At 35.5% G+C, this 19,791-nt stretch overlaps 1 protein-coding gene across 1 annotated transcript in view; it reads left to right on the plus strand.

Annotated features, from left to right (window-relative positions):
- The window catches only part of LOC150105213 (splicing factor U2AF 50 kDa subunit-like), a 432,010-nt gene that overhangs the window by 74,777 nt on the left and 337,442 nt on the right, over window positions 1–19,791 (plus strand). The window contains exon 4 of the mRNA XM_090395532.1: window positions 5,092–5,163. Within this exon, the coding sequence (XP_090251658.1) occupies window positions 5,092–5,163 (72 nt within the window). The remainder of the gene's footprint in view (window positions 1–5,091; window positions 5,164–19,791) is intronic.

Below are 19,791 nucleotides of genomic sequence, written 5' to 3' on the forward strand. Positions count from 1 at the left end.
CGCTTGCATTTTACTATTGTAATTGAAAATCAGCACTTACTTCCTTTCCTGAATACACTGGTCACATGTCTTCCCTCAGGCAGTGTATTTTTCACCGTCTATTGCATGCTATAAATAATTACTCTTATTGCTTTAATGATCAAGCTCTTAAACAAGAATTATAAATTATTAGCAATACATTTATAAAAAAAATGGCTATAGCAAAAATACTATCAATAAAGTTCTTCATAGAACTTTATCAAAAAATATATATAATATAGATTACAGTAAAACCATAGCTATCCCATACATTAAAGGGTTATCAGAAAAAAATAAATAGAATTCGTGACTATAATGATGACTTGAATCCAGTTAGAGTTGAGACCTATGATTGTAGTACTACTACTAACAATATTTCGTGTTGCAGTGAGTTTGAAGCTATCTGGTGTGAGATGGAATCTAACAAGATCAATTACATAGTGGGGTGTTATTACAGTCCTGGTGAATCAGTTGCTAGTGATTAAGAAATGCATCACCAAATAGAAAAGATGAACATGAAGGGAGTAATCATAATGGGAGACTTTAATTATCCAAATATTGATTGGGTAGCAGTAGCATCTCATGACATTTTTTGAGCTGTTGCGGGATAACTTCCTCAAGCAGCATGTGACAGAGGGAACTCGAGGGCAAAGAGTGTTAGATTTGATTATAGTGTCAGAGGGCATTTCAGTTAAATCCATAACTATTCTGCCTCTGGTCATATGCTGAACTACAAAGCAGGAAATTATGACCAACTGAGGAGTATACGGAATTCAATGGAATGGGATTGGTTGCTGGATGGAAAGAGTATCGACAGTGCATGGAAAGCATTTAAACAACACTTGAATGATGTGATATCAGAGTGTGTCCCGAGAGTTCGAAGAGTAAATAGAGTAGGAGTTCAAATAGATGTGTAATCTTATTAACACGTTCGCTGCCACGCTACTCAGTCATAGTTTGTTCCCGCACGCCAAGGGCTTTTCGCGTCTTCAAGGTCACTACGAGTAATCTCGTAGCCGGCTTATCAGACGGAATTTTGTTTCATACGGCAACTACGAGTATTCTCGTGTCACTTCCATCTATATATTACATGTGTTGACGCCAGTGTTTATTGCGTCTAGTTCAGTTTTAGTGTCTAGTCTCTAAGAACCTTCAATTTCGCCGTGACCAGTAAAAGAAAACTTACTGATATAGAAGTAGAAGCTTATGCTAATATGAGTGATGATGAATTTCATGAAATATTTGGTTCCGATTCCGAAAATGATCCTACAGATGACTCTAGCGGTGACTCCGATGATGAAGAAACTTTTGAAGATGAAGTTAGCAACCAGCCAAATACATCAACATCAACTTATTGGGAAAATTCAGAAGAAGAGCCCCCACAATTTGACTTTGTTGAAACTGCAGGTTTTAAAATTGACACTGGAAATTTCAGTATCAAAAGGTTAGTTGAACTTTTCTTTTCTGAAGATTTTTCTCACAATTTTAGTAGAACAAACCAATTTATATGCTTTACAAAATATCGAGGAAAGCCGAGTTTAAAATTGATTTACAAATTACCTCGCGCTTGGCATACGAGGTTGGTAATCGACATACAAGTATACTCGTAGTTGGCTTGTGAAGCTCATATACGAACTACTAGTATACTCGTAGTTGGCATCTGAGGCATATACACAATATACTATATTTTAGTTGAAATTATTTCTCTTCTACCAAGCCCCCAGACATGCTCTCTGCTTTATTCAGAATCCAAGGGTCCAAATTAAGATAATTATACAAAGGGATAACTCGTGTTTGGCATAGGGGGTCGGTAAATCAACATACAAGTATACTCGTAGTTGGCTTGTGAAGCTCATACGAACTACGACTCGTAGTTGGCAGCGAACGTGTTAAGCAAGAGAATCATAAGAAAAGGACTATGTAGAAAGAATACCATGTACATAAGGATGACATCTGTTATGAAATTTATAAGCAGCAGGCTAGAATAGTTACAACTGTTGTATGGAAAGAAGAGTAAGTATGAAAAGAAACTGGCTCTGCGTGCTAAAGACAACCTACAAGAATTCTATCGATATGCTACAAGTAAAAGAAAGAATGAATATGAAGGAATAACTCTTCTAAATCCTGATGGTATGAGGGTTACAGATGCAGAAGAGGTTTTTCAGTTAATGAGTGCCCATTTTGTTAAAAGTTATCAACCTGGTGTACACAACATTGAGCTCACTGTTACCTCTTCACTAGATGAAGAAGGCTCCATCAGCAATAGGGCTTGATGGGATATCAGCACGTGTGCTAAAAGAGTGTTCAGCTGAACTGCCATTTCTTTGACCAGGCTGTTTAATATGAGACTCAGAACAGGGAAAATTCCCAGGAATGGAAGGAATGTATGGTAATTCCATTGCACAAGGGTGGTGCAAAGACAGATGCATCTAAATATCAACCAATTAGTATCTCAGGAGTGGTGGTGAAGATTTTGGAAATATTGGTTAGGGCTCACATTTGGAAATGGGTTGACAGTGAATCTCTACTTTGCAATGAACAACATGTATTTACTAAGGGAAGGTCGTGTTTTAGCAACTTGCTCACATTCTATAACAATGTTACCATTGAACTAGACAAGGGGAATGGATACACCATGATATTTTTGGATTTTGCTAAGGCTTTTGACAAAATACAGCATGGCAGACTGCTGCATAAATTGGTGAAAATGGGTTTGGGTTATAGAATATTAGCATGGATAAGAGGATGGCTGACTGACAGATATCAAAAAGTGGCATACAGGGGATGTGAGTCTGCAAGATTTAATAACTAGTGGTGTACCACAAGGATCAGTGCTTGGTCTACTATCATTCAATCTGTACATTAATGATATCGGGAAGGATTTGACAAGCGACATACAGCTATTTGCTGATGATGATGCAAAGATAGGTAGGGTAATCAGGAATGTTGCTGATATGCGGTACTTACAGAATGATTTGAATAGGCTGGAATTGTGGGCATGGGAAAATGGGTGTCAGTTCAGTGTGAGTAAATGTAAAGTCATTCACTTTGGCATGATTAGATATCCAATGTCGTATTATATTAGTGAGATTAGGCTAGAAGAAACTGATCAGGCTAGGGATCTTGGAGTGTTAATTGATAGGAAGTTGGAGTTCAGGGGCCGTGTGGCAAAGATTGCAAATACAACTCAGGAGATGCAATGCTGAAATGAATGTTCACATGTAAAGATAAGGATGTCATTTTGCCTCTTTGCGAGGCCTTTATAAGATCTCACTTGGATTATTATGTGCATGTCAGGTCTCCTGTTTCCATTGTGATTCTGATATATTGGAGAGAATACAAAGGAGAGTGTTAAAAATGATATCAGGATGTGGAATACTGATTATGAAGATAGATTGAGAATTTGTAGATTGCAGACACTAGCAAACAGGAGAAAGAGGGGAGATATGATTGAGACTCACAAACTTCTGAAAGGGTCATACAGGACTTCAATTGATGAAATTTTTCAATTTATTGGAGGGTGTGAAACGGACGAGAGGGCATCGTTTGAAGCTGAGAATGAAGGCCGCTAAGAAGGTGTTGAGGGCTAGATTTTTCTCGCAGAGGGTGATGCATGATTGGAATCGATTGCCATTGAATGTTGTGAGTGCAAGCAGTGTGAATGAATTCAAGAATAAGTATGATAGCTGGTGTGTGTAGTATGCCCTCGATGAAACTCTGACTCCCTGGAGGTCTATCTTAATAACAATAATAATAATTCTACACCATTATAATCTTAATGTTACTTTTAAACCACATATAAAATTAAAAAGCATATTCAACTTCCCTAAGGATCCTCTTTTCCCTGTTCGTTCATCCTGGAGTATATCACATCCATTTCACCTGTAACTTACCTTATGTAAAACTGGATGTACAATCCTATCTGTAAAAAAAAAATAACACAACATATTTGGTGAAGCCCTTTACACCCTACACCAAATGATTGGAAAAGCACCTGTTCTTTACATCATACAAAAACCTGGTATGAACGTAAATTTGAAGCTGTGAAATTTTGATCAATCATCCTAATCTTAACAATAATGGCAGAATAAAAATCCCAAGAATTTGGATGACACACATTCAGCCCACTTAAGTTCAAGTTTTCCAGCATTTTGACTCTAATTTTAGGACTCCAAGCAATAATTTCAGTTCTTATTGGCCACCATCCATACTGTTTTGTTCTAATTACACAATGACTTCTGACTCCATGGAGGCTGGATGTTAATAATCTATGTATATACTGATATGAGTAATTATGTGAGAGCATGTTGCTCTCTAGATTAATTTATTTTTTATAACCACATTGATAATAATAACAGGATTCTAGTATCGATGTGGTAATGTTTTTTTTCCTTTTGTTTGTTTTGTTTTTCACTAGAGGTCAGCCAGTAATTTTAACGGTTGACCAAATTAATGTAACTTTAGCATACTATGTAGATTGTGGTGTAGCTTGGTTCTTTGTATATGCATTTTGTTAAACTTAAATTTTATTTTCACACAGTAGTTGTTTCCATAATTTATATAATGAATGCTGATCACCATGTAACCATGAAGGAAAGGATCTAACAGATCCTTTCTTTCAAGTACAAATATAGATAATGTTCATCTTTGAATTAGAATTGTAGCAGGTCAAATTACTCTCATTACATCTGAATTATCATGATGATGATTGCAAGTGGAACCTCCTGGAGTCTGAAGACTCGTTGCAGAAGATCCACACAGTATCTATCATACCTCTTCTTGAATGCATTCACCAAGACAGCATCAACAATAGACTCTGGCAACTCATTCTACTCATTTATTATATGTTACCACTCTCCAAGTGAAAAATCTGGTCTTTACAACCTTTACCAGTTACAGTTACTCACTTTGCAGAGACAACCCTTTATTTTGCACCGTCTAGCCGAGTGAAAAATTTTCTGCACCAGTCATGTAAAATCCTTTTAATAACTTAAACATTTCTATCATATTACCTCTTTTCTGCCTGCCATCCAACTTCTGCAACTTATAAACCTCCTCATTCTATTATTGTAGGGAGCATTCCACAGACCACCTTTCCACCACTTCCTCATTCTCAGAGAAATCCTGGTGATGGACCTGTGCACAGTAAGTTTAATGATACTTGTAATCAGAGTAACCAGTTAATTGCTACAGTATTTAGCTTAAGAGTCACTACTATGACTCTTGATCATTCATAATCATAACACTTGAACATAGTATACATACTGCTGACCTAATTTTGTTTTGCCTAATTTTGGCATTAAAAATGGTTAAATCAATCCAAAATTGAATGACTTGACAAATTTTAATAGAGATCCTAATACCTAATTTCATTAAATTTCACCCCCAAAGTCGAATTATTATTATTAATTTAAATCCTTTTGCCAATAAAAATACTGTGATTGTAACCAAAATTAAGTAGAAGAGACAATTGGTTATTTTAAATAATATAATTATTGATTCCATTTAGCCAAAGCAGAGTTATTACTTTATATTATATGAAATGTTTGGTCAAATATATTTTCTTAAGAAGTGTCCTGATTGAAACAAAAATGAGATATTTCAACAAATTTTTGAAAGGATACTGAATTTTCAGGGCCATGCATACAGATAAACAAAATGAACGTGGGCACTATGCATTTTATGAAAAGCAGCTAGTAAGAGAAACAAGACATTTTAAAAAAAATGAAATTTATTTCTTGTAATAAAAAAATGTATTATACAGTACTGTAATAAATTTAGTTTAATCCTTTATCCAAGTGTGAGCAAACAAAGTTTGCGCCTGAAAGTATGAGAGTGATGTAAGCTTGCTCCACCTTTGCAACGAGTTGCCCAGTGTTGTACTACCTTTCCCCAGTCCTGACGATACTTTCAGGCGCAAACTTTGTTTGCTCACACTTGGATAAAGGATTAAACTAAATTTATTATAGTCTAGCCAAGTGAAAAATAAACTTTCAATATTATACAGTACTATTTAGCAATGAAGAGATTAATGATTTGCATACTTTATATTTTCCTACAGCAAGACAAATTTTTATATATCACTCTCACACATGAGAGACTGCAAAGCCTCGTTAAAAAATGCTGTGTGTGGGCTGGGATCAAAAGCAAAGTGATCAAAGTGTTTTGGGGGAATACTTCACGTGAGGAGGGGATGCTGCTCCACAGAACCAAGCTTCATAGAATGAATGATGGCTGGGAGTAGCTGGTTTAGTGAGCCAGTAGTTCAATGTTGGGCAGCTGTTGCTGATTTTGCTGTGGGTTGAACATAAATGGGGGGGACATAATTGATGCTTGTTCACCACCATGGAAATATCTGTAGAAGAGACATAATACAGAATTGACTGTCTGTATTATGACAGAAACTGAAGAGAGTTCTGTAAGAGAAAGGAGTCATTAATCAACCAAACTGCTCTCTCTCTGCTGAACAGCATCGAGAATTTTTAGAGAGGTTTTTAGGTACACCACACCAAATGTTAGAGCAGTATTCCAAAGTTAGGCCGATTTGGAAATTATACAGAATAATTTAAAAATAGAATAATAAAAAAAGATTAACATCAAAGAGGATGCCATTTTCTGGAAGCTGAGGATGCTATGTGTCTGGTGAGATTGATAACATATCACTGTAACAAATTACTGAAAATTCCAACTTATAAATCAAATTCACTATAACAAACTATCTCTGTGGTCACTAGAAGGTTGCTGTGGTGAGAGTACTGTAAATGTACAATCTGTTACTGTTAGTAAATATACATACATATTTACTAAAATAAAGAGCCAAAAGGCTTCAGTTCGGTGATGCAAAATTTATAAAAATTAAGTGGATATTAAATACAGCATTATTTCAAAGCTGAATACAGAAACTATAAAAGTTTTGTATGAAATTTGACCAGAGAGCTTACAGGAATACTTTTGCTGCCATTTACGAGTTGCCCTAGCCGGACCTAATTGGTGACACAACTGCTATCAAGAGTCCATATATTCGCCTCCTATTGGTCCATTTTGATAAGGTTTCACTGACCTGACAGCTGTTTTGAACTTATTTGTATAAAATTTGACCAGAGAGCTTACAGGAATACATTCACTGGCATTTACGAGTTGCCCTAGCCAGACATAATTGGTGACACAACCGCTATCAAGAGTCCATATATTCGCCTCCTATTGGTCCGTTTTGATAAGGTTTCACTGACCTGACAGCTGTTTTGAACTTATTGGTTAGGTACTTAGCGATCAGGCCAGTGAAGCCTTATCAAAATGGACCAATAGGAGGTGAATATACGGACGCTTGATGGCGGTCATGTCACCAATTAGGTCCAGCTAGGGCAACTTGTAAATGCCAGTGAATGTATTCCTGTAAGCTCTCTGGTCAAATTTCATACGAAACTTTTATAGTTTCTGTATTCGGCTTTGAAATAATGCTGTATTTAATATCCACTTAATTTTTATAAATTTTGCATTGCCGAACTGAAGCCTTTTGACTCTTTTTAGTAAATACTTTCATGCACCGACCACGAGTTCGCTTATGGAAAATACTCCTCTCTGACGTTTCAAGTTCCTTAATATTGCAAGAGAGTTTTTGCTCTTTTAAGGTTTCTGCCTGGCCTCTGAGAATGAACCAATAAGTTTGAAACAGCTGTCAGGCCAGTGAAACCTTATCAAAATGGACCAATAAGAGGCGAATATATGGACACTTGATAGCAATCGCATCACCTATTAGGTCCGGCTAGAGCAACTCATGAATGCTGGCAAATGTATTTCTGTAAGCTCTCTGCTTAAATTTCATAAGAAACTTTTATAGTTTCTGTATTCGGCTTTGAAATAATGCTGGATTTAATATCCACTTAATTTTTATAAATTTTGCATTACCGAATTGAAGCCTTTTGGCTCTTTTTAGTAAATACTTTAATGCACCGACCGAGAGTTCGCTTATGGAAAATACACCTCTCCGAAGTTTCAAGTTCCTTAATATTGCAAGAAAGTTTTTGCTCTTTTAATGTTTCTGCCTGGTCTCTAAGGATGAATCAATAAGTTCGAAACAGCTGTCAGGCCAGTGAAACCTTATCAAAATGGACCAATAAGAGGCGAATATATACAGACCCTTGATAGCAATCGTGTCACCTATTAGGTCCTGCTAGGGCAACTTGTGAATGCCGGCGAATGTGTTTCTGTAAGCTCTCTGGTCAAATTTCATAAGAAACTTTTATTATAGTTTCTGTATTCAGCTTTGAAATAATGCTGGATTTAATATCCACTTAATTTTTATAAATACATGCATATAATTAAAACAACTGCTAATTAGTTATTTTAAATTAATACAGTTCTTGTTGAGAGGCTTATACGCTGGTTAAACATGATAACTAATATTTAAGGAATTGACAGCGTATACTAGAAATATAGATTAAATAAACTTTAATTTATACTTTCCGATATTTCGGCGAACGTCACGTTGCCATCTTCTTGGGAACTTACTACTAAGACACGTGCACACAAGTACTAATAACAGCAAATGAGACTGAAGCTAGCGTTTTCCTAAAGTCCTGATGGTGCCCCCTGGCGGGCTATATTGGTAGTTCTTGGCCTTTGGGCTGAAGTTCTTCTGATAAACGTTTCCCAAATTTGGGGCAGTCTCATGCATCCAAATTTGTTGAGGTTTGGCATGTTCCTAAGGGCCGAGGCTGATTCCATGAATAGTCTTTCATACTTGAACTTGCTGCGGTGTATTACTGTGGCTTTCTTCCATCTTATTCTGTGGCGAGTATTCAGAGCGTGGTCTGCAAGCCCTGAGTGGCTGTACTGGTGAAATCAGATGTAATCCTTGTGTTCTGAGATTCTGATATTTGCTGTCCTGCCTGTTTGGCCAAAGTAGGACAGTTTACAGCTGCAAGGGACCTGGTATACACCAGGTAGGTCTAGGGGGGAGTGGTTGGTCTTTGGTGGAGCAGATAAGGGATGCCAGTTTTCTATGTGGTCTGTAACAAGTGGTCAAGTCATATTTTTTTAGGATTTTATTGATTTTTTCCGAGGTGCCTCGGATGTAGGGAATGGTGATGGATTTAGAGTAATCTTTATTGTGAAGGGGAGGGGGTGGTGGGTTGTGGATAACTGGGTTAAGTATTTTTTGGAGGGGGTAGCCGTTGGCTGAGAAAGTGTCATGGATGTGATTTAGTTCAGTGGTTAGGGCTTGATCATTAGAACAGATTATTTTTGCCCTGTTGAATAATGTTTTAATAACTCCATATTGTTGTGAGGGTGGGTGGTGGGATTGTTGGTGAATGTATCTGCCTGTATGGGTGGGTTTTTTATAAACTGAGAAAACCAAGGTTCCATCAGGTTGGCGGGTGACTAGTGTGTCTAGGAAGGGGAGGTTATTGTTTTCCTCTTTTTCCAGGGTGAATTTGATTCTAGGGTGTTGGTTGTTTAAGTGTGTTAGGAAAGAGAGGAGTGAATCCGGGCCATATGGCCAAATAGCTAAGACATCATCAACGTGGCGAAGCCATATGGTAGGTTTTTGTGGGGCTGAGTTTAAGGCTTTCTCTTCAAACGTCTCCATGAAGAAGTTGGCCAAGGGTGGGGAAAGTGGTGAACCCATGGCTGTCCCCTCTATCTGTTTGTAGAATTTTTCCTGCCAAACGAAATAGCCTGAGTTCATTGTAAACTGAAATAGGGCTGAGATATCAGGAGGAAATTTAGCTTGGATTAGCTCTAAGGTTTCTTTGAGGGGGACATTTGTGAATAGGGAGGAGACTTCAAAACTGACCATTATGTCATTATGTTGGAGTGTAAGGTTTTCTATACTGGCTTTGAAGTGGGCTGAGTTTTTTATGTGTGATGGTGTATTGCCAGTATAGTGTGAGAGCGCTTTGGCTAAATGCTTGGCTAGTTTGTAAGTGGGGGAATCAATGCCATCCACTATGGGACGTAATGGCACATTTTCTTTGTGTATTTTTGGGAGCCCATATATGCGGGGGGGGGGGGTCTAGAGTTATAGGGTTTTAGTCTGTTGGTAATCTCCACAGGCCAAGAAGTGACCTTCTTAAGGAGCCTATGGAGTTCTCTAATTTGTGAGTTGTGGGATTGTAATCAATGGGGAGGTAAGTGGAACGATCTAATAATAAAGCCTTGAGCTTACCTGTGTAATCTTTAAGATTGAGTACCACAGTGGCGTTCCCCTTATCCGCTTTGGTGATCACTATTTTTTTGTTTCTCTTCAATTCTTGTAGTGCCTTGTATTCACTAATGGATATGTTGGATTTTGGAGGTTTTGCTTTATTGAGAACACAGGCTACATCCAATCTAATATCGTTGGCGATGTGGTTTGGAAGTTGGCGAATCCCGCGTTCAATTTGGATCATTAATTCCTCGGCCGGTAATTTCTTAGGAGCAATGGCGAAGTTGTGACCACGTGACAGAGTGTGGAGTGCTTCTGGCTTTAAGGTAGCTGACGAAAGGTTAACAACAGTGTTGGTTTGCAGTTTGGGTTTGGACGCCGAGTTCTTTATTAATTTATCAAACTTGTTGATATGTCGGCTCTGTACTCGTTCAAATTCTTTTTTAGCTGCCGTACACGAGACGTCATGTAGGATCGACCAAAGCTCGTGATTCAGCGTAAGTGAAAGCTCATTTTCTAGCGTTGAAATAGCTCTGTTTTTGTTGGCTAGGGAACTGCGTGTAGCGGTAATTTGCTCCCGAAGTAATGCCTGGCTAGCGCGGTTGTAAATACGGAGAGCTTTCTGTGAGATGAAGCGGTGTTTAAATTTCACACAGTTCGGGATGACATGATTATCCCGGCAGCGTTTTAGGAATGCCAGATGGTTAAGTTGTCTGGATAATTTCAGCTTCAGTTTGCCGTAATGGCGTGCCTTGCGTGCGAAGAGATCTCCGTGGATGATCATTATTCTTGTTGAGAGGCTTATACGCTGGTTAAACACATCCGTGACACTTTCTCAGCCAACGGCTACCCCCTCCAAAAAATCCAAAAAATACTTAACCCAGTTATCCACAACCCACCACCCCCTCCCCTTCACAATAAAGATTACTCTAAATCCATCACCATTCCCTACATCCGAGGCACCTCGGAAAAAATCAATAAAATCCTAAAAAAACATGACTTGACCACTTGTTACAGACCACATAGAAAACTGGCATCCCTTATCCGTTCCACCAAAGACCAACCACTCCCCCTAGACCTACCTGGTGTATACCAGGTCCCTTGCAGCTGTAAACTGTCCTACTTTGGCCAAACAGGCAGGACAGCAAATATCAGAATCTCAGAACACAAGGATTACATCCGATTTCACCAGTACAGCCACTCTGGGCTTGCAGACCACGCTCTGGATACTCGCCACAGAATAAGATGGAAGAAAGCCACAGTAATACACCGCAGCAAGTTCAAGTATGAAAGACTATTCATGGAATCAGCCTCGGCCCTTAGGAACATGCCAAACCTCAACAAATTTGGATGCATGAGACTGCCCCAAATTTGGGAAACGTTTATCAGAAGAACTTCAGCCCAAAGGCCAAGAACTACCAATATAGCCCACCAGGGGGCACCATCAGGACTTTAGGAAAACGCTAGCTTCCTAGCTTTAGTCTCATTTGCTGTTATTAGTACTTGTGTGCACGTGTCTTAGTAGTAAGTTCCCAAGAAGATGGCAACGTGACGTTCGCCGAAATATCGGAAAGTATAAATTAAAGTTTATTTAATCTATATTTCTAGTATATGCTGTCAATTCCTTAAATATTAGTTATCAAATATAAATTAATACAGTAATACCTGATTGTAATGCAACTACTAGTAGAGCAGTGATAAAATTGGTGTGATATGAATGATTCCATAGTATTGGAGTGAAGTTTGACTTCTGTAGTATTTCGATTGAAGGATTAATCCACATTCTGACCAAATGTATAATATTGTGAAATAATTAGTAGTTGTGATTTTTTTCATTACTAATTTGAAATTCTTAATTTAGCACTACAAGTTGTCGTTAACCACAGAAGTATTATTGAAATTGTTGATTGTAACCAAACATTCTAATGATGTTGGTTCAGAAATGCTTATTAGTGAAGTTTTAAAATTAAGGTACTCTCCTGGTCTGATCTTTTTGATTCAAAAGGGACAGCCTGTATAAAATTTAATAGATTTATTTAGTCTTTTTTTCCCCAATCTATCCCACATAACATGCAAACTTATATAAGGCACTTTCCTCCTGCCCTTTGTTTTTGTTGTCTTGACATTACTAAATGTAATGAATAAATTGTAATTGTAGTAACCTATATGAAAATATTATTATTTTCTACAAAGATCAAACTGAAACTGCTTGTGATATTCACTTATGTTTATTCACCAGCATGTGCATGATAAATAATTCCTTTCTTTTGTACAGTTAGTTATTCACTGTTCTTAAATGATAAATTTATTTATTAATTTAATTCTCCAATAAGAGTACTAAAATTACTTCTATAGAACACTTATGCATTTTAAAAATTTTTTTTTTTTAATTCAGAGTAGAATTTTTAGCTGAAGTAATATACAGTAATAATGTACATCATTACTGTAATAAACATTACAGTAATGATGTACATTTATCAAAGTAGGAGGAGAGTGCAATCAGTATTACCATTAAAGTTCAAAAGGAATAAAGGGATTAGTTTTGAACAAAAAAATTACAACTATGTGTGCAGTATTTAATAAAATTGTAATTCCTCTGTAGCAAGAGATGGTTACAGGGTTGACACTGGGGAGTTCTTTCACTTGGTTGAACAGCAGGAAGGAGTGATGACAAGAGGCCATCCCTGGAAGTTATGAAAAGAAACTGTGAGCAAGAGAGTGAGGAGTGGTTTCTTTGCATGGAGGGTGGTTGAACCATGGAATGCATTGCCTGATGGAGTGGTGAGAGCGAGGACAGTCAATGAGTTCAAGGAGTGGTATGATAGACTTTGTGTTTCTTAGGGGGACCTCCCCTCTATGAGTCTTGATAGACTTTGTGTTTCTTAGGAAGGACCTCCCACGATGAGTCTTTTGACTCCATGGAGGCCTGAATAATAATAATAATAATAATGGTTAAAGACAATTGCACCCTTCAGTTGGAAATTAACTGAGTTTGATCCTTAGACAATAGAAATTTTATCCAGACATTTTTTTTAAACTGAAGGTGAGTTATCCAATCTCATGAAAGTAGCAGAGTTTCTCTCCTGGAAACTCAGGATTTACATTCTGCATACAAGCAAATCAACTAGAGAATAAACATGCAAAATTAATAGGTAAAAATACTGTTATTGGGCAGTACATGGTGGATAGTGATATAGTATGCAGGTGAGGATTATGTAGTGTAGAAGGTTGATTATGTGGTTTGGAGTGCCCTCCTGGAATGACTTTTTGGAAGTATCACAATAATAATAATAAAGTGGAGAATCTTTATACATAGAAAATGTCTTTAGTTTTATTCTGCTGCACCATCTGTCCAGAAGATATCTCATGCTGTGCAATACTTGGTGTCTGCCTCCTGGTATCTTGTGTAATTCTTCTAAGGTATGATTGCTGTTGTATCCTTATATTGAAGAAATCTTGAGAGTTGAACAAATCTTTTTTTTTTCAAAATACTGGGTCAAGTGGGAAAAAAATCTGAAGTTCTACATAAAAGCCATTTTCTATTATAAAGACTAAAATAATCTCTACTACCAAACCTAATGTGACTGTCCTTAACTGCTTCCAATTTTGAAGGGTTTATAATTCTTTTTAATGTAGAACTGTCTGTCTACTTTATTCCTTTTAGACTAATGGTAATGTTGACTGAACTCTCTTCGTGTTTTGCAACATGCACACCATCACTGTAACATTTATTTTTTTATGCATATATTCCACTTGCATGTAATCTTTTTAGCATGAACACCAAAGATACTCAAGAAATTTGGCTGAAAATTTTGCTTTGAATTATTTTATACAGGAGTTCCAGTGAAGTGATTTTATTGTCTTTGCATGACATCTTTATTCAGGAACAGATTCCTAAATAAGTGATTATTATTTTCAGTCTTAGCATGAGTCTTCTTGTTTAATTATTATGATAAACAAGAAGGATAAACAGCTTTGGTGTTTACAGCTGGAACTTCAGCTGAAATAAATATACATTTATTTCGGCTGAAGACATTAAGGTGTAATTTAATGTGAACATGCTCTCTGTAATAAATTTATATAGACTGCATTTATAGGTCTCATTCTTTGGATGGATATTCTGCTATGTCACATAATAGAGGCTAAATTCCTATAATGGTGAATGGCCTAAGGTTAGGAAAAAAAATTTATTTTATTACAAATGGAGACAGTGTAGTCAAGTCAACCTTTATATATATATGCATTATGGGTTGGACATGTAACATATGTCATATTCTTAATTAAACAAATTGCTCTTAATTTCACAGGGTTATTCAGGTTGATAGTTTTGGTTGGAGAAAAGCATGATGGTCTCTCAAGGTCCAGGATAATAGATGCTGTAAAGTGGGAAACTCCTGTATCTTGTCTTCTTGGAACATGCAAGCACCTCTGTTTTTATTTTTTTAAATTCTAAATTGTTGTGCTCTCAGCTGCAGGTCACCATAAATTGTGCCTGAGATGGTTTTATAATTTGATTGAATTAAAGTTCTCTCTCTCTTCTCTCCTTACAGGCATAGTTCAATAGGAAGTGAAGACCATTTGAACTCTCAGTTTTGGATTATATATGGATGGTTTTTTAAATTATTTATTGTGATTTTTTATTTTATTTTGAAAACAAAAGGAAATTTTTCCCCAAGATTATTTCTTCAAGTGACAAAAAAACCCTTGGTAACATTTTTTTTGGATTGCTTAGGCCCTTAATAAGAGTGCACATTATTTTTCACGATTACTTGTGTTTTTATGGAGCATCGTATGTTTTTTTTTTTGCATGATTTAAAATGTATTAAAAGACTAGGAATAAGTGATTATTATTTTTCATTTAGGTATAAATTATCCATTATATAGATTAGCCATTCAGGTATAAAAAGAAGTTTCCATTATAAAAGACCACCATATTAAATATTATAAAAATTCACATAATCTAAAAATTTCATTAACAGATATATTGAAACTCTTGAATGTGTTCCTGCTTAGTTTCAAGAAATGCATCAGTCCTAAAAGTTATTCTTTCAAGAGTTACTGTAACTTGTGCAGTGCAGTACCGTACAATTCAGTATATCTGTATTTTTTGCATCAATGACAGTTTAGTTTATTTATTTATTTTTTATTTTTAATGTGTAAGTATGGTTTACATTCTTATTAAAAAATTAAATTGATCACCAGAAAGTAACGTATTAAAGTTCTTGTGAATAATCCATTTACCATTTTTATTAAAAAGAATGAGCATTTAAAGACTGCAGAGTACTTCTTGTTTAAAAGTGCAATTCATAACATATATCACCTTATTTTAATACTTGGTTACATGAATGAAACTACAACATTTCTCCTTTATAATACATGCTTTTAGAACTTCAGAACCTCAAGCCATTTAGGTATAAAAAGAAGTTTCCATTATACAAACTGAAATATTTATTATTTTGAAAATGTCCAATCGTATCTTAGACTTCTGTGGTTTGGTTTTATATCAACAGATTACTAGAATTAATAAATAGTTTCTTTAGTGTTTGTTTCCATGTGGCTAATACTGGCATTCTTCCATTGACAAAAATGTCCAGATTTAACAATTAACCACCCAATAGCCATATGGATGAAATTGAATAATTTATGCTTCATATCCACGTCGATCGCTTTTAGCCCTATCTAATTTATGGAGACTGAGTGCGCAGTTCAATCTCCACTGCTACCCAATCAGAGATAGCTAGCCCAAGGCTATCAGTAATTAAGCGGCATGCAGTGAAGAGGTGGCTCAACAAGTGTTGCCATCTCGTGGTCCTTAACCCTAATATATATATTTAATGTCTGAAATAGTGTGGGTTCTACGGTCAATTTTCTTCAGTTTACCGGACGAAAAACCTGAGTTTCTGGGAGAAAAAACCCGCTTGCCCGTGCCAGAGATTGACTAACTCAGGAACCGGTCAAAAAAAGGCTTAGAAAAATTTCCTCTAGTTGTGGACTAGATTCGAAACACCAAGTCTTCATTCATGTGGTCAAATGCCACATCTACTGAGCTACACAGGCTCATTTAATAGTAAATAAATAAGAAAAATTGCTATTTCTGAGATTTAGATCAGAAAACCTAAAGTAAATGTGTCGTGTGATTTAAAAATTGTTACAATTTGAGAGAGCATGGTTTTTTATTTTTTTTTTTTTTTTTATATATAAATATGAGCTTAATGCTCATATTTTAAAGAAAACAGAACACCATGCATTTTTATTACATTTTCACAGTTCCTCCTACATAGCTTATTTACTTGTCCTGTCCCTCACTATGTAATATCTGTACCAAAGTGAGTGAGTGAACTAATTATGTGTAAGAAGAAAGCAAGTTCCACTGTTGAATTCAAGTTAAAAGATGTACTGTATGCAGACGAAAATGGAAAGTGAGTGAGTGCATGAAAAATGATATGTATCCAAAATTTGTGTGCAGAGTATAAGTATGCTTTTTTGCAAATCTTAGTCAATTAGTCAAAAAAGAGCAGATGCAACTTCTGCTCACTTGTGCTTCCATCTCTCTCTTATCCAGAACCACTGTTACAGTACTTAAAGCTGACCTGGCATCACTCCTTTCCTCCAACTGCTGCAGTATATGAATAAAGTAAATCATCTCCTGTCATACAATAAAACAAGGTTACTTCCTGTGGATTTTCATCAAGAAAAATACTTTGAACAACTTCAACACAAAATCTTCTGATCTTGATAGCATCTCTCTCTAGTTGTACTCAAACTGTGCTTCAGAGTTAAACCCTGTTCTTTTTTTGCCTCTGTAATCTTCTATACTTAGCTGGCATTTATCCCACTGCATAGAAGTAAGCATATATTGAACCTATTAAAAAAAATAATAAAAAAAATCTGTCCAACTACACACCATTTTCCATCACCTCACTCCTCTCCAAAATAACGGAGAAAGTCACCACTACCTAAACATGCCAGTTGATCAGCAACCATAGTATAGATTCTACCAATCTAGTTCCTCTCTGACTTTAGCCTAATATCAGTCACTATTAACATTTCCAGGGCTGTCAAATGTTTGGCATTGAAGCCTGTAAAACAAATTATCCTTTGATCTACCTGCCATTCTCTGTATTGGTTAGCAAGCTTTCTCCCTGTCATTATGTCTATATGTCATTGGATGACTTGCTCTTTCCCTTTGAACTTTGTCATCCATGCTGGATTGCTTCAGGGATTTAGTCTATCGCTTATGCTCTTTTTATATACATTTATGACCTACTCTCAGTCACCACTAATCCTGTCCACAGCTTTGTCAATGATAATACGCTCCATTTATCTTACTATTTGGCAAATGAGTTCTCAGTATACAGTCATGGCCTTGACAATTTTAAATTTCCCCTTTTCCCCTAAGCATAGGTTCGATATTTTCGTGAGTGGTAAAATTCTATCTCCTACTCAGACAAACTCAGGTATACATGGGAAAACATATTTATTAATTATCTAAGAACATTACAATTTAAACAACACATAATCAAGCAAATCAAGGTTAATACTAAAATACAAGTAAAGTTAGGTAATAATTTCAAACATTTTGACTTCAGTAAAAAATATCCTAAGGGTGAAAATAGAAAAAAAGCTATTGAAGAATTACAAAAGAAAACATTGCTTCAGCAAAGAAATTTGTCAACTTTGACAAAATCTTGGTCGAATACTACTGAAGCAAGTTTTTTTGTTATCCCTTGAAATAGCAAAAGTGGGAAAACCTTTTACCGATATTGAATTTCTAAAAAATTGCATGTATAATGTCTCTGAAATTCTATTTAAGGATATGAAAAATAAGGACGAGATACGTAAAAAAATTAAATATTTACCCCTGTCATCTAGAACGGGCAAGGAACGGATTGTAACAATTTCTGCAGAAGTTTCAAATATGCAAATTATGGATATTAATTCTGCCGATTTTATATCTATTGCGGTTGATGAATCAAATGATATTTCCGATATGGCACAATGCTGCGTGATGGTTAAATATATCACATCTTCCGGTATTCGAGAAGAACTTCTAAATCTGCTAACACTTAAAGGACACACTACAGGTCAAGATATTTCAGAAAACCTTCTAACAAGTTTACAGAATAAAAATATAAATAATATAGTATGCATTGCGACCGATGGCGTGCCTTCTATGATTACGAAAAATAAGGGGTTTGTAAATTATTCTCCACTCATATTCCACATGGAGTTATTTCATTTCATTGCATGCATTTTGCATCAAGAAGCTTTAGTTGCAAATTCTTTGGGATTATTACCACAACTAAAAAGAGTGATGGATGTCATTGTGCCAATGATCAATTTCATCTGATTTCAGACGTTGAATCACAGACTTTTTGACACATTTTTAGAGGAACTAGGTAGTCAACAAAGATTTAGTGACATTTACAAGAGGAAAAGCATTAAAACGTTTTTTCAACGCTTAAAAGAAGTAATAGTTTTCTTAACCGCTAAAAATTATAACGTAAATCAGGTGGAACTTGTCAGTAATCTCGAATGGATACAAAATTTTTGTTTTTTGCTTGATATGACAGAACCTTTTAATAAGCTAAATTTGAAGTTGCAAGGAAAGGGAAACACAGCCTTACAATTATTAGAGGAAGTCCTTACCTTTGAACAGAAACTAAGAGTGTTTTTCGAAGATGTTACTGAAGAAAAATCTATATATTTTGAAAATCTAAAAAATTATAGATTGAATTTAAATCAAGTAAAAGTTTATTGCAAAATATTCGCTGAAATGATTACTGTAATTTTAGATTCATTTACAAGCAGATTTCAAGATTTTTAAAAACATTAGGAGATGATGAAATTAATATTACATCTGTTAAATTGCAATTTAAAATTCATAGATATTGAAGCTTTTCCCAGAATATCAATTGCAGAACTACAAATGGAGCTTCTGGAAATTCAGAATAAAAGCATGTGTGTAAAAACTTCAGGAAATGGTAGCACAAATTGAAGAAAATGAGGAAACTATGGAACAAACATCACAGGAAATTATATTTAAATGTTGGAATTCTTTCCCAACTAATTATTCAAATGCCAGGCGACTTGCTTTTGGGGTTTTGACTCTTTTCGGTTCAACGTACAATTGCGAACAATTTTTCTCTTCGATGAATTACATTAAAAATAAGTATAGGAACAAATTGACTGATGAAAGTTTGAAAGCTGATTTACCATTAAAGTTCACGACATACAATCCAGATTTAAGTAAATTGGCTGAGAAGATGCAAAATCAAAAGTCTCATTGGTGAATTTTAAATTAAAATAATCAAATATCTATTAAAATGCATAATGTATTTTTGTTTGGACTAATTTTTTTTTGCAATACAAATTCTGACTTTTTTGCAATATTATGCTTACTTAAACATGTTTTGTGATTAAAAACTTAATCAAACTTAATGTTGTTTTATTTATTGAACATATAAAAAATTTATATACAAACATAAAGTGGTATTTGATATCTAGAAGTAGTGAATTAAAAACACATTTATCTAAGTTTGAACTAACTGCAACTTTGGGTCACCAGGAAAAATCGAATTGAAGTTGCAGCTCCCAAAATTTTGTTTCAATTATTTTTTTTGTTG

This window comes from Typopeltis vanoorti, chromosome 7 (assembly GCF_054136105.1).
Source record: "Typopeltis vanoorti isolate ZY-2024b chromosome 7, IOZ_Tvanoo_1.0, whole genome shotgun sequence".
NCBI classification, from domain to species: Eukaryota; Metazoa; Arthropoda; class Arachnida; order Uropygi; family Thelyphonidae; genus Typopeltis; species Typopeltis vanoorti.